The sequence below is a fragment of the Mus pahari genome, chromosome 8 (assembly GCF_900095145.1).
Source record: "Mus pahari chromosome 8, PAHARI_EIJ_v1.1, whole genome shotgun sequence".
Classification (NCBI taxonomy): domain Eukaryota; kingdom Metazoa; phylum Chordata; class Mammalia; order Rodentia; family Muridae; genus Mus; species Mus pahari.
Window position 1 is genome coordinate 55,963,580 of NC_034597.1, and position 16,349 is coordinate 55,979,928.

Here is a 16,349-nt window from a genome sequence, read left to right on the forward strand (position 1 = left end):
GAGAGAGAGAGAGAGAGAGAGAGAGAGAGAGAGAGAGAGAGAACACACTAGTTTAACCCACTGATCAACAGCAGATTTGATAACACTAAACAAAATAAATCTGAGAAAAAGGCATACTATATGGAAAGAAAACAAAGCAGGTGAGTTTGAGGGACAGGGTAAGAAAATGTCACAGCATCCCTTCTATAGGTTTTCCAGAAAGAGAAATGCAAAGAATGAGATAGATACAACACCCCAAAGGAGAGCGGCTGACAGATGATTCCAGATAGACATGAAAGTCCTGAATCTTTGTATTCTAAAATCATAAACCAATAAGACTACCTAGTCTCAAGAGAGTCACAAATGTCTAAGGCACAAGTAAATGCCATTGTTAGCAGGTCTTCTCCACTACCCACCTTAATGCTGCTGTAACTAGGGCAACTAAGAATGAATGTGACAGGGACTCCTTCTGTTCACTTAGATCTTATAACTCTATGATAGATGAGGGAACTTAGTCCTCAGAAAATCACATGTTAATAACAAAATTGAGTAGTATTTGAATTGAAGTAATCTACCATACAAAACTCCAGCCTTATATAATTTTATCAAAGAGCCTCAAAGCTAAAGCTACCTAGCAAATCGTTGACTTTTCTTGCTTGGTACCATTTAATTGCCTAATTGCCTTTAGATAGCTACTGCAGTGGTTCTATGGACATTTTGGTGAAACTGTAGGATACAGATGGTATATATTGCAATGTACCAGCAGAACAAATCTGAGTTGTTAACAGTGATGTAAATAGGCACAGTGCTTTATGGAAAGCATTTTGGCAGCAGATTTTAAGAGCCATAAAATGTTTGTACTCTTTGACCTAGTTAATACCACTTCTGAGAATGCATGAAAGAATCAGTCCAGTATGGAAAAAACCTCCAACACCATGTGATCAGCACAGCCATATTTATAACCGAGTGCCTGTGCAAACTTAGGGGTTCAGTTAGAAGGGAAAGATTTGCTGGCTAGTGATGAGATATTTGCATAACCAATGAACATGAAATGTCATGTGACAGAGATGGGGAAAACAGTCATCATGAGTTTTAAAAGCAGCATCCAAATTTTATAATACATTATACCTTCAATTTTTTAATTTGTATTATGTGTTCTGCCTGCATGTATATCTGTGTATACAGTATATGCATACACTACCTTCATCTTTTACATAAAGTGAAAGGAAAGGCTTTTATGGTTTTGTCTTGTAAGCCTTACTGTGGGTTAGCTGTGCTGCGATCAGAGAGCCCATTACAGGCTTGTAGAGGGCATTTCTGGAAACAGTTATCCCTGCAGGACCTGGGGTATGCCTCCTCTACTGGTTGGAGGAACCTTTGGCCAGCACTGTCACTGTGCCGGTGATCCATGATGATCAATACATTCTGGGAGGCAGGAAGACCTCATCATAGTCACCTCTTCTGAAGTTGTAACATGCAGCTTCCTTGTCATTGGAGATTAGGCAAATGGGAACAGGGACAGTCACCTTTCTTAGGTACTCTGGACACTTTTGCACTCACATGACTATAATAATGATGCCTTGCTAGAGTACCTTTTTGAAGGAAGCAGACACCATAGAAGTGAAAGTAAGGAAATCAAGTGTGCCTTATGTGGTGTTTTGAATGCGACTGGATCCCGGAGCTCATATGTTTGAATACTAGGCCCCTAGTCTCTGAAACTGGGAAGGATTAGGAGATATGTCCTTGTTGAAGGAGCTGTGGCACTGGAGGAGATTTCAAAAGCCTAAACCATTCCCTGTTAGCTATAGTTGACTCCTGGATATGTCCCAGGGTGTGAGATCTCAACTACTGCTCCAGCACCTTCCCTACTTGTTTGCTGCCTTGCCATGACAGCTTGGGCTCTAATCCTCTGAAACTGTAAACTCCATCTCAATAAGTTGCCTTGGTCATGGTATTTTGTCAACACAGTTGGAAAGTAAGAAAGACAGTTTATGAATAAAGCAAGCTGTTTAGGACTAGAACAAGCTGACTGCTCCAAGTTTTGGGTTAATTGTAACGTTTGTTGGGGTGGCATAAAACTGTTCTGCCCAGATTGGTGAGAATGTGAGCCATTAGACTTGTACTCCAACTTCCTAGACCAACTGATAAAAAAAACAAAAACAGACTATTGTTTCCACTAAAAGTTGTTCTGTGTGATCTAAAACTCAGTGTGGGTGTTTGCGATAGGGAGGAGCTATTTATTATGTGAGCTTACCTTTTAGCTTTCATTATCTTTGGGCTAGGAAGCGGTTGCTAATTGTAATAATGTCTGCTGTTATCAGTTTAGCCTTCAGGTCTGTTGCTGGTGTGGTTTCTGACTCTGACTTATCTTTAACCTAATAGTTAAAAGCCACGGGCTGCTCCGTGGGTCATTTGCAGCTAAGCAGTGACTGGGCTGAGGGATGCTGCTTGCTAAAAGGTTAGCAGTAGAGCATTTCCTCTGCCTCCCCTCCCATTTTCTTCCTGACCTGTCCCAGAGGAAGTTTACACAGCACTCAGATTCTTGGACCTTGGCGTTAATATTTTAAATATGCAAACAGTTTAAAACAAGTGACCATTTTCTGTAACATCCTCTGAGGAAAAGCAGAAAGTTCCTCCATGTTACAAAGAGCACACAGAGCTGTACACACCTAAAAGACTTATCCTAAGCAATGGGTGGCTGTGGGGAGCTGGCCGTGGGTGTGTCATCACTCTGTCTTGTCCTCATGTTAGATGAGAAAGGACTAGGAGATGGCTTGCCGTTCAGAGGAAGCTACTCCACTTGACTTGAGTCAGTCAAGGAGAAGTTCTTTTACTCCTTCTTGAAGATGGCAGATAGATCTTGGGAAAATGGCTCAGCCCATAAAATATGTATCCTACAGACATAAGAACCTGCACTCATATCCCCAGGTAAGGTTATGGTAACATTCATCTGTAATCTGAGCGCTGTGTAGACAGGGATGGGAGGTCCTGGCCAGGCCAGCCTAGCCAAAGCCTCAGGGAGAGACTCTGTCTGAAAGAAGGAAAGTGGAGAGCAACTGAGGAAAGCACCCACGGTACTGACAGAGTACCCCTGCACAGAAAAGTTTCAGTGTATCATGCATCCTCCTGTTCACATTGAGAAGGGCATGAGATTTCAGGTCAGGGCGTTGTCTTTTCGAAGCCTGGGGAATGGATTTCATTTGGGTGTTTTCAAGGGTAAATGCCTTTACATTTTGTAACCCACACTCTTCCCCTCTCCCTTCCTCACACTCCTTTCCCCCTTACTGGCCCTCTTCTTTATTCCACTTCATGTAACATATATTCCTCTGCCCTCTCCTGCTCCCTCAAGATCGCCAAGTCTGTCCATTTCCCTGTTAATTCCATGATTTCTTTTTCCTTTACAGCTAAATAAAATTTCATGGCCCATGTATACCACATGTTTTTTATCCATTCATCTCTTTTTGGGTATTTACACTGGTTCTAAGTTTTTAGCTGTTGTAAATATGGCGGCAGTAAAACCAGGTGTGAGTATCTCTGTGACTTATGATTGACTTCGGGTCCTTCAGCTCTATGCCCAGGAGTGGCATACCTGACTCGTATGGCATTTAGGTTTTTGAACTCACCATACCACCTTGTACCCATTTACATGCCCCTCCTCACACTGCCACCAGCACTTGTTGTCATCTTTGTTTGGGCTTTTATTTTATTTTATTTTTTTTAGGTTGGGTTGTAATAAGAAGCCTAGCTGGCCTCAGATTTGTGTTATTTCTCATGCGTCTGCCTCTGAGTGCTGGGACTGCAGGCAGGCACTGCCATTCTCAGCTTGTTTCCTTAACAAGGGTCATTATGACTAGGGTGTGATAGAATCCAGAATCATTTTAATTTGGTTTTCCCTAATAGCTGAATATGTTGAACACTTTTTAAAATGTGTATTGGTCACTTGTATTTCTTTTAGAAGTCTCTGCTAGCTAGGCAGTGGTGGCGCATGCCTTTAATCCCAGCACTTGGGAGGCAGAGGCAGGCGGATTTCTGAGTTCAAAGCCAGCCTGGTCTACAGAGTGAGTTCCAGGACAGCCAGGGTTACATAGAGAAACCCTGTCTCGACACACACACCACCACCACCACCACCACCACCCCGCTGCCAAAAAAAAAACAAAAGTCTCTGCTAAATTCATTAGCCCATTGACCACTCAAATTATTTGTTGTTTAATTTTTGCAATTCCATAGATATTTGATATGAATCCCCTCTCTGATGTGTATTCTGCAACAGTTTTCTCTTCTGGAAAAGCCACTATTTAAAGGTAGAGAAACTCAACCATAGTTTGAGGACTCAGTGAGTTTCATTGTCTGTTCCCAGCCGCAAGCAGCACTTGGGTGCAGAGGGATAGTAGGGATCTGTGAGCCATAGGTGAACGGACACATGCCTGAAGCATGTGCTTTGAACAACTGCGACCTATCCCAAACTGTTGGGATCTGAGACTGTTGAGTGTTTTACAAGTAATAAGAGCTTAACAAGAGAAAAGGACGTCACATGGAAGGTTAGCTGAGTATACACACTGCCCTTATAATGGGAGAGATGACATCACATAGGAAGATAGCTGAATTCACACACTGTTCTTATGGAAGAAGATGTCACATAGGAAAAGGCTAGCTGAGTTCACACACTGTTAAGATGATATCCCATAGAAGGCTAGCTGAGTCACACATTGATGTCACATACAAAGCTAGGAGAGCTCACACTCTGTTCTTAAGGGAGAAGATGATGTCATATAGAAGACTAGCTGAGTCATACTGTTCTTAAGAGAGGAGATGATACCTCATAGAATGCTAGTTGAGCTCACATATTGTCCTGGGAGAAAATGATGTAACACAGAAAGAAGGCTATCTGAGTCCACACACTGTCCTCTTTGGAGAAGATGACATCACATAGGAGGCTAGCGGAGCTCATACACTGTTCTTATGGGAAAAGATGATGTCACATAGAAGGCTAGCTGAGTCATGCACTGTTCTTAAAGGAGAAGATGACTACTTTTACTTACTTTATTTCCTAGGCTGTTTCTTTCTATAATTGATTGTTTGTTTGTTTTTTTCCAGTATTGCCTGTCAGGGCACCCAACTTTACCATGCAATGTACTCAAATTCAAATCCACCACTATTATGTTGGACTGCGGACTGGACATGACTTCCACCCTCAATTTCCTCCCTTTGCCTCTTGTTCAAAGGTATGTGCTGATGCATTCTGCGATAAAATGAGCTTTAGTTCCCTGAAGAATGGGAGTTATTAGTATGAACATTACTGATGGCGTATTTTGTCTCATATACTTGCTTCACCCCCTTAACACTGTTCTATCAAAATAATTTCCTTTGGATGTGTTGGTAGAAAGTGCTCTATTGATTTATTGATTGACTCCTTTATTCCAACTTCTTCTGGGCCTCTGCAAAATGTTTCTGCGACTGCTCAGTGTAACTGAGGTCATGTATATTTCATCTGTCTTCCTAATTCATGTAAGAGCTAACAAATGATGAACTGATGAGCCCCAGAATTGAGTTTTAGGATCATTTAACTGCCTTTTCAGGGTCCTAATGGAATAGAGGCTGGTGTTTCTTCTGTGTGCATTGTTTTTATATTAGTCAATTTGGTGGGGGTGCGGGGATATCTGTCTGTCTGCCTATCTATGTCTATCTCATGTGTGTGCATGTGCATATGCATGTACTTGTGTATCTCCCCAGTCTGTGTCTTAAGTCACCTAGATTGCCTTGCCCCTATAATCAGCACTATTAACACTAAGCTAAGATTTTAAGAAACTGGTTTTTCTTGTCCTTTCTACTTAGAAAGAGCAATTTGTACAAAAAGTGACTTTTATAATCAAATATGTACACACCTAAAAACACACACACACACACACATATAAGAAATGAGATGGAAAAGCAATGTGAAACAAATTGAAGAGTTTATGAGGACAGCAAACTGAGTAAGCCATCTAGTTCATCTCAGTCCTTCCTGAAGACAGCACCAAGTACAGTGCTTATTCACACAACCACCCAGGGACCAGCTAAGAAAATCAGAAATAAACTGTGTAACAGGGTCACAGATGATTTCAGATTGCGTTTTATGCAGAGTTGATGGGATCCCCTGATAACTGTACTCGGCACTTTAAATACAGGCATTATCCAGGGCTGGGAAGATGCTTATTTACTTAGCTGGCAGATTACTTATTGAAAGAAGTGGATACTGTTGTCTTTTTTTCCCCATACAGAACAAAGTATTCATTAGTTTGGTGTTTATTAAAAAAAAATCTGTCTTATGTGGCACCAGGGTTACTGACATCACAAAACTGATTCCTTACCCTCAGAGAGCGTGAAGTGTGTCAACAGAGAAAGGTAGTGCACAGCTGGAGACTGCCTCTACTCGAGATGGAAAAACACCTATGTTCTATGATAACTACCTTTCTTTAAATACCATGAAGGTTTCTACAGAGGAGGCACCTGCTGTGTAGGCTCGTGAATTTGACTACTGAAACTAGAATTGGCCAGACAGTACAAGTGTCTCCTGCCACTCAAGCCAGAAACTTTGGGGCACATCTGCTTAGAATAAGTATATCCAGTGTTCCCTCCCTGTCCCCTTACCCCGCTTTATGTTTGTAGCTCTTCCTGTTACATTACTTCATATATGCATATTAACTTTCTCCTCTACTGAAGATGTTTTATAAGGACGGGAATTTTGTTTCCACTGTGTCCTCAGCACATAGACCAAATCTTGGCCTATAATAGCAGCCCAGAAAATATTTGGCTTTGCGAATGAATCACTCTCCTCCTTGGAGCCCATGCTACCTGACCTGCACAGAGGCTTGTAATTGCTAAAGTGTCATTGTTAAATTATTGTCCCTCTGCTGTAGTGCAAATTTTGGGGTGGGGTGTCTGTGCCTGTGGCATGCTCGGAGTTAAACACAGGGTCTTGCACATGCTAGCAAGCACTTCTTACTGAGCTGCATCTCCAGACTAGATGGCCCTCAAGCTCATAATCCTCCTGCCTCAGCCTCCCCGTGGCTAGGATTATAGCTGTGCATCACCATACCTGGCTGACTTTCCTTCTTAAGTCTTTATCTGGGTATCTGTTTGTATTTCTCCATTTTACCAAGTGAGCTTTCATTATACAGTGTTTATAACAAAAACATAGGAGAATTTATGATCGAAGATACTGTATTGATCACACACTGTATTCAGTTGTCTGGTTTTGAGCCTCCTTCAATCTTGAAGAGTTTCTCAATCTATCTGTTTTAATGACCTTGATGTTTTTAGACCTATAGTTATTTTATATAGTCTTTTCATGTGGGTGTATTTGAGGTTACTCATAATTGGGTTGGAATTACTATTCTCTTATCAGAAGACATAGGGTTCCATCCTCCCCAGAGTCATCCTGTAGAAATGCAAGCCTAAGCTTGTCACCTGTCAGTATTTTATATGTCACACTGCTCTCATGTCCCTTCAGCTCTTCACTCTTGCTGGGCCCTAGCTTCCTCCTGGTTCCCCTGGACCCTGGTGCTCCAGACCTTAGTGGGGTCATTTGCCTAGGGAAGTCTCTTGATCCTGCCTAGACTGGTCCTTGCTAGGCATCTTCTGTGCTACTACTGCTATTACCTTGGTGCCTCGTCCTCTGAGCAACTTGTTCTCTGGCTGATGTCTTGCCAGCCTTATGGGAGGACAGGTGTGTGCCATCCACAGTCAGGGTGCCCTGTGTGGGGGCTTAACATAAAGACCCTACTACGTAAGGGAGTGAACACCTTGAGCTTTGCAGCACCGGACCAACTGCTGAGGCTCCTCCCTGTTTTCTACACTTGATCAGAGTAGAGTAATGAGCTGCTAACACTCAATAGAACAGTGTTGTGCCCATTTCATGAATCCCAAAAAACCACGGAGGAGCTGATTTCAATGCTCAAGCGGGGCCCCACTACTGTCTCTGATGCAGCAGGATGGGAGGGTGAAGCCCCAGCCCAGCTTCAGGCAAGCATTTATAGAGGTGAACAAACAAGCAAGGGGGTTTCTAGCCTGGCACACATATGAGTAGGGGGCTGTTATGGAATTGTGTTGCCCTTTAAGATAATTGGCTGGTGCTGGGAGCCACGTCATAAACTTGTGCTTTCCTCCTGATGAGTGGGTGTTAGGAAGTGAAGTGCCAGGGGCAGGCTTGTTGGGGAGTAACCTGGAGACTGGTACTAGGTGTCGGCTTGTTGGTTAACTTGAATTCAACCCTAGGCCATGTTCTATAAGATAGAGTCTGAACCCAAGATCTAGTCTTACAAGTGAATGCATCTTGTCTTAGTTGTTGTTGTTGTTGTTGTTGTTGTTTTCTGATTTAAAGATGTATACACTTCTTACTAAGAAACTATAAAAAATTCTTAATAAAAAATTAATAGTACCCTTTGTGTCAAAGAAATGGTTCTAAAATAGTTAAATGCATGTGTTCTTCACTGATCATCATTTTTCTAATATTTTCTTATGAATTACTGGCATTTTCGGATTTCTAGTATATAGAGCAAAGTCTAATTACTAGAAATAAATGGTTGATTTTTAATTTCCTTCAGTGTGTGGGAGATGTGTATGTGGTGGGGACATGCATGCAGTATATGCATGGAAGTCAGGAGCTCTCTTTCCGAACTTGCTTCTCTCCTAGCATGGAATCTGTGAGTTGAACTCAAGTTTCAGGTTTGCCTGGCAAGCACTTTTACTGCAAACCCCTCTTGCTGGTCCATAAAATTTTTTTTTGTTTGGGGTTTTGTTTTGTTGTTTTTCATTCAGCCTTTATAATGTACATGAAATTAGTCTCACTGTCTAGAAGCCATTCACCTGGATAGAAAGTCACTTTATAATTCTTAGGAAAAGTAGCTTCATTTTTCATAATTGGAAACTTAAGCCATGGGTGACATATACCAAGCTTCTTAAATTGCAGATTGGGACCCTACAAAATTGATTGTGAAGGTTGTAATAGATTTGGCAATAGTAAAAGGTTTCTGAATTGTCCAATGACCAAAAATGAATTCAGAGTCAAATGGAATTCTTACCTGCACTCACCTGTGCTGCCTTATGTGTGCCTGCACTGCATTCGGTCCCCAGTACACAGCATCATGTTCTGCAGTCGGTCCCCAGTATACAGCAGCATGTTTTGCAGTCGGTCCCCAGTACACAGCATCATGTTCTGCAGTCGGTCCCCAGTACATAGCATCATGTTCTGCAGTCAGGTCCCCAGTATACAGCATCATGTTCTGCAGTGCCTGTGCACACTGCCTGTATCACCTCCACCCCAGACGGCTGCATGTCATGAACTGCAATCCTTTTACTATACATACAGGATTTTTCATGCTTATGAAAACATAATGGTTTAATTACAGAAAAAAAAAAGACTTAATATTTTCCTGCTATACTTATGTGCAATTATTAGATTCATACATTAGTGAAGTTAGTAAATCTGGGTGTATCTTTAGGTTGTATTATGTTAGAATGTTTGATTTTAAAAATTTCTATTTCTGTCCAGACAGTGGTGACACATACCATTAGTCCCAGCACTTAGGAGGCAGAGACAGGCAGATCTCTGTGAGTTCAAAATCAGCCTGGTCTACAGAGAGAATTCTAGGAAGCCGGGGCTGTTACACAGAGAAACAAGTAGAGTGGCTCAGAGGATAAAGGTACTTGCTACCAAAGCTGATGACCTGGGTTTGATCTCAAGGGCTCGCCTGGTGGAAAGAAAGAGCCCACTCCTGAAAGTTATCCTTTGACCACACGAATGCCATGATACATATGCAACCCCTGGCATGCACACACACACATAGAATAAACACAATTAGAATTTTACATTGCTGTTTGAGTTGCTGGGCTTAGGTTTCATAAACTGTTGGATGAATTCTGGCCTGGAGTGAGGATAGAATGCCCAACAGTTTCTGAAATGGCCCTTTTTCCTTCATCTGTTAAATCATACATTCATGCACAGCGTCATTCTCAACATTGATGATTACAATATCAAAATGTTGGTCAACTCTGAAAAAAATGTTGAAGCTATCTGCTTCCTACAGAATCAGATATTTAGCCAAGACTTCTTTATGTATGTAAAATCAAATAAGCATAGCCATCTTATTAGTGTGCAGGCTTCCTCTGACCTTTAGTCTTTGTGATTATTAGTAAATGTTCAGTTCCTGTTCCTAACTTCAAAGATTTGTTTACTTTATTGTGTGTTGTGTACGTATGTGTCTGTGTGTGCCTACATGAGTTTTCATGTACTGTGTGTATACAGGTACTCTCAGAAGCCAGAAGAAGACATTGAATAACCTGGAAATGTAGTTACAGGCAGATTTGAGACATTCAGTGTGGGTGCTGGGTACCAAGCCTAGGTCCTTCAAGAACAAGACTCACTCTTCTGATCTATTTCTCCAGTCCTATATACTTAGTTCATATACCTGTATATATAGAATCACAAAGAGTTCCAGGTGACCTGATGTGATCCACTTGTCAGCACTGAATCTAGAGTGTTCATTTGCTTAGAATTCATAGCCCAGCACCTAACCTAAGTCAGCTTTGTCAAAGCCTGTGAAGCTACCCATTCTGCCTCCACTCACAATGGCTGTGGAACTGAAGCAAGATAAAGCCAAGATAGTTAGTGACTGGAAGCCCTAGAATGCTCTCAGTATTTCATCTGCACTACTTCCTTTCCTCTCTTCATACATTCTCTTAGTATCTCCAGTTCTGTTCTGAACTGTTCTTGTGCTTTGATCTGATAATGCCAAGTATTAACCTGGAGCCATGCATGTGACAGACAAGCATTCTCTCACCCAGCCATTCTATTCCCGGCCCTGGGAATAGAGATAGTATCTGACTGCACAGCCTGGGCTGGCCTCTGAGTCACTGCCTCCATCACAGGAACATACCATAATACCCAGCTGTTTTGTTTTGTTTTACTGTGTAATCTAAGCTGGCCTCAAACATGATACCTTCTTGCTTCAGCATCACAACTGTTGGGATTATAGGCTAGGACCACCAGAGCCAGCTCTAAGATGGATTCTTAAACTTACTACAACATGGTTAGTTCTCCTCTTTCAGTTAATTTGGGTAAGAACCACTGCTGGTAACTTTTAACTGCTTTTCACTATGGTGAATATAAAGTCATCATGAATTCACTAAAGATTATAATGTATTCAAGATAATTCAATTTTTGTTTTGCAGCCCCAGGCTATCTAATCTTCCCGGATGGTCTCTAAAAGATGGAAATGCTTTTTTGGACAAGGTAATGTCTAAAACAAAAACTGCAGCCTGCTTGTACACAGTGGAAAGCAGTCCTGTCAGTCAGATGCCTGTGCATGGTGGGAAGCCGTCCTGTCAGTCAGATGCCTGTGCACAGTGGGAAGCCGTCCTGTCAGTCAGATGCCTGTGCACGGTGGGAAGCCGTCCTGTCAGTCAGATGCCTATGTACAGTGGGAAGTTGTCCTGTCAGTCAGATGCCTGTGTACAGTGGAAAGCTGTCCTGTCAGTCAGATGCCTGTGCACAGTGGAAAGCTGTCCTGTCAGTCAGATACCTGTACACAGTGGGAAGTTGTCCTGTCAGTCAGATGCCTGTGCACAGTGGGAAGTTGTCCTGTCAGTCAGATGCCTGTGCACAGTGGGAAGCTGTCCTGTCAGTCAGATGCCTGTGCACGGTGGGAAGCCATCCTGTCAGTCAGATGCCTGTGCACGGTGGGAAGCCATCCTGTCAGTCAGATGCCTGTNGTCAGTCAGATGCCTGTGCACGGTGGGAAGCCATCCTGTCAGTCAGATGCCTGTGCACGGTGGGAAGCCATCCTGTCAGTCAGATGCCTGTGCACAGTGGGAAGTTGTCCTGTCAGTCAGATGCCTGTGTACAGTGGGAAGTTGTCCTGTCAGTCAGATGCCTGTGCACAGTGGGAAGCCATCCATCTTGTCAGAGCCCTGCTGGTGACCCAAGGATGAGTGTGTTTTCCTGTGAGCTCTCCCCCCAAACCCTGAGATGCATGTCAGGGTCTTTAAGACCTGCTAATCACTATCTTTAAGTATCTTTAAACACTGTCTGTGCTTGGTCTCGAGTCACATTTGTCTGGGAAAGTCTTAAATACTTTGCAAATAATTTATCACCAGAAAAAGAAAACTGTCTACAGTTGTAATTAGGGTCACAAAGGTGATTCATATTAGAGTTTGGTCAGCTTATTAAATGAGATCCCAATGCTTTAAAAAAAAAAAAATGAAAGCTGTGAAATGGGCACACTTTGTCAGAGGTAGAAGATTAAAACCTGCAGGGTTTCTCCATGTCCCGCCATGGTCCTTTAAATCATTCATCCTCCCTAAGCTTCAAAATTGAAAAGCTGAGCAACTTTAAACACCTTTCACATGATTCATCTGAGTAAGACAGTTACTGCTGAAGAAGTGTGGGTTTTTTTTTTTTTCTTTCCAGAATTAATTCCTATAGCTGCACCCCAAACTCAAGTGCAAGCCAGGTGCATAATTTGAAACTAGATTTCCCTCATAACTGACGTTAATGTTATGTGACATTCAGGAACCTTTGTACCTGATTTCAACCTGGGCCTCCTGCTGGCTATAAATCATTATCCCTGAGAGAGGCTCAAAAGCATTGCATTACCATTGCATTGGGAGTGAAGTGACTTGCATGTGTATGTGGGAGTGTTTCATTAAAGGCGAGTGGTGAGTGAGAGACAGTGACATTGTAAGTGTTCAGAATGGCAAATGTGTCCCCTGCAGACCTCAGAGACTTTATCATCCTAGGATAAGCATCAGTGCATAGCACTGTGAGGAGGAAGATCACAGTGCCCTATTAAGGGCAAGGCAAGGGTTGGAACCGCCTGTGGTGGCTCATTCTTAGCCTCATCTTGAAGGAGCTGGGGGTCGTTTCCCTTTAAGCATAATTGCTCATTTGTTTTTAGCTAGTGGGTCCATGTAATTAAGAATTGTTCATATCTCTCTCTCTCTCTCTCTCTCTCTCTCTCTCTCTCTCTCTCTCTCTCTCTCTCAGCTCATCCTATCAGTAGTTAAACAGTACTCATGTGACACGGTGCTCACAAGAGCAGCATTCAAGAGGAAGAAGCCTTAAAGACCCCAGTAAATTCCTGAGGATAGTAATATAGTTGACACCCTGTTTTCATAGAATAAATAAAGACATAGAGTAATTCTGATTGTGGTAAATCTAGATACATGTGTGTGACTATGTAGAAATATCTGTTGGGCGACTTGTGAGAACTTGGTAGAACTAAAGTTGTGTATTTCCCTTTCTGAAAAGAGCAGAGGACACTGCCAAGTCCTACCTGGTTTGACAATGAAGCTATAAACCTCTGCTTGTGATGATCTAGAAACTCCACCATGTGTTTACAAGCACCAACAGCTTTCTGGGGCCTTTGCAGCCTACCCATTAGTGGCCCACCTGGTCTCCTCCAGCCTTTTCAGTTCAGTGTGCTCTGATATAATTGCAGCACTCTTATATGTGTGGCTTTGGCTAGGAGTTTTTCCCTACATGGGAACTGGCAAATTGAGGTTCTAGACCTCTTTCTTCTCAGTGGACTCGGGACTCTTTGATACGCTTCTGAGTTGCCACATGGAAGTGCGTGCAGATGCTCTAATGCAGCCTGGCTCCATAGCATGTCCATTTCTAGACACCTTGCCTTCTGTTTACTGCCCACCCCCAATTCAGGGAAGAAGAACCAATAAAACAGCACCCTGTCTGAGCATCTGTTCTCAGCCTCCTTTCTCATAGCCAGCCCTTGGTCTTTATATAAATGTGGGCACTGGCATCTGAGGTAGGGAGGTGTGTATGATCCTGTTTTGATATGTAATCTTCCTTTTTCTTTTGAATAAGTATGGTTGGCATATAACCCCAAGTAAGCACACATTCTGTGGAGTAAACCAAACCACACATGCACTGTGGTGGTGGCGGCGCTTTGGATCCTGCTCCCCGCTCTTCTCCTCCCTCCTTACTAGGCCTCTTCCCTTCAGCTCTTAGTGGGTGGAAGAAAGGGCTCCTACTTAAGCCTGGACTCCTAGCCGGGTACCAGAGTAGAGGCACCAGAGGTTCTTGTCATAAACACAGGTTCCATGGCCCCAATCTAGCTTCTGGCCCCTTAGACATTAGTCAGGACCCAGGGAACTTTGACTTGATAACTAATTCTTAAGAAGCACCGGATCTCACATTATAGCAGCATGTGTTATTCCTAACTTCTTAAAGACGCCTCAGGGAATGTGTTCAAACCCCAGATCTGCCGCCAGGCAGCATTTTCACCCTCAGTCAGGCACCTAGCCAACCTGAACCTAAATAGGAAACAGTATGTCTAAAAATAACCTCCCACCCTCTCAGTTAGGTGAGATTGAGTTTCCTTGGTACTGTATCTATTAAATATCTCTTAGTACTTTTCCTCTTCATCTCTTTTAGGAGCTAAAAGAGTGCTCAGGTCATGTATTTGTGGATTCTGTGCCTGAATTCTGCTTACCAGAGGTAAGATGAAAGAGATTGGAAGCAAACCGTCCTGATAATTATCATTATAAGTCAAGGAAAAAGCGCCATGACCCCACCCTTACTCACTACAGTCTGTCACTACAGCTGTCACTTAGGAATGAGGGGGAAGCTCCCCATCTATTTCAGTGTATCAGAGATGGCACTGACTCTTGCAGCCTTCACTTCCTGGGCAAGAATGAGGAGCAAGTGGGCCAGTGCTCCAAGGACTTTGGGACTTGTTCCAGACTACGGAACTTGCCAATAAGAAACCTACATTTCCCAGCGTACCTGGTTGCACTTATAATACTGTAGGTTCTAAAGCCATAGATCAGCTTTTCAAGCTAGACAGATTATGTGACTTAAGTCACTGTTTTAAGGTAGAGCCATACTGTTGTTAAGACTTGGAGAAAACATGAGAGAAACCAACTCTAGTCCAGTGAGTTGGACAGACCAATCGTAAACCCGTGAAACTACTTTATCCCATTTCCCTCAAATCTACACTGTGTGTTGTGGATGATCCAGTACAGGTTAGTGTGCAGCCCTGTTCACAGTGTGTGGACCAAATGCTTGTAAGGAATACTGTCAAAGGTAAAATCATTTTTATTCCACTAAAAGTATGTAAGTAAATTTGTGAATATCCATGCATGGGGCTTAAATATTAAATTATTTGGGGAAAATGTTTATGTAATCATTTATCTTTGGTACATGAATTAATTTTTTTTTTCTTCTGACTGTCTTCAGCAGATTTTTCTGTGATTCTAGGCTCTGGGGCTGATTGTTATATTTTAAAGAGGATACTCAGGCTGCCTTGTGTCCTTACATGTGAGCTTCAGTGTTGCTTTAACTGCCTTGCATTTGTCCCTCTGCTACTCCATCTGAATTTCCTTATTTAAAAGTGGTTCCAAAGGCATCAGAGAGTAGAACCTCCTCCATCATGAGGGCATTGTCTTGCAAGCACAGGGCAAAATGTGGTGTTAAGGCTAATAGATGTGGGATATTGACATTAGGTTTGTTCTTTCCATATGCCATGTGACACTGAGGAGACATGAAGGACCATCTACTCTCCCCAGAGAGGGAACCAATAATAAACCAAAGTAAGAATGCCACCACAGTCCAACTTGGTAAAGCAATGAGTTTTACTGGTCATACTTGAAGGAACATGGGTGAGGGGTTATGTACAGGACAGAAATGACTCAATGACACATTACCAAATTCCCACCACAACATGGATGGTGGCTCACCAATGATAGAAACCTAGAATGTATTGCACAACTTACAGGTAGCTGGACAAGTCCAGGAGTGTATCTTTAAGAAAACTCATTTTGCTTGAGCGTCTTTCAGACAGTTCTGCTAATCTGAAAGTGTCCTCAGTAGTGTCCTTCCTGTTTATAAGCTTGGGGAAGGAGGAGCCTAGTGAATCAGGTCAGTTTCAGGGACTTCCTGAAGCCTTGTGTTGTTTGCTTCCTGAATTTTAATGAACTCCCCTGCAGAATGGAATGTTTCCAGTCCCTGACAGCCCTCTGCATCTCATCTGAGATGGAATATTTAGTCTAAGAGGAAATTCCCTACACAGCAGCATAGGTGCCACTGTTTAGCAGTGAGGCACTAGTGTCCTTTACTCACATGCTGGCAATACTGGCAGACTTACTAAGTTATTTGTATGCTAAGTCACTCAGCCAAAAAATACCCACACCCCAAGTGAATATCCACACTGCTTATTGTTTGCTTATGTCATCAATATCTTTGTTACTTCTGAGCAGGACTAACAGCTACACAAACCACTCTACCTTATACACTCTTGTGACCAGCTATGCTCATCCTCTGTATATCACATGGTTAAGGGTTAGCTCCTCTGTGCAGGAGAGTTGCTGGCTGTGAG

The 16,349-nt window shown here is 42.6% G+C and overlaps 1 protein-coding gene across 2 annotated transcripts in view; it reads left to right on the forward strand.

Annotated features, from left to right (window-relative positions):
* The window catches only part of Ints9 (integrator complex subunit 9), an 85,759-nt gene that overhangs the window by 21,436 nt on the left and 47,974 nt on the right, over nucleotides 1-16,349 (forward strand). For both annotated transcript variants that reach the window (XM_029541601.1, XM_021202927.2), the window contains 3 exons: nucleotides 5,074-5,201; nucleotides 11,188-11,248; nucleotides 14,408-14,470. In XM_029541601.1, coding sequence (XP_029397461.1) covers nucleotides 5,074-5,201; nucleotides 11,188-11,248; nucleotides 14,408-14,470 — 252 coding nt within the window. The remainder of the gene's footprint in view (nucleotides 1-5,073; nucleotides 5,202-11,187; nucleotides 11,249-14,407; nucleotides 14,471-16,349) is intronic.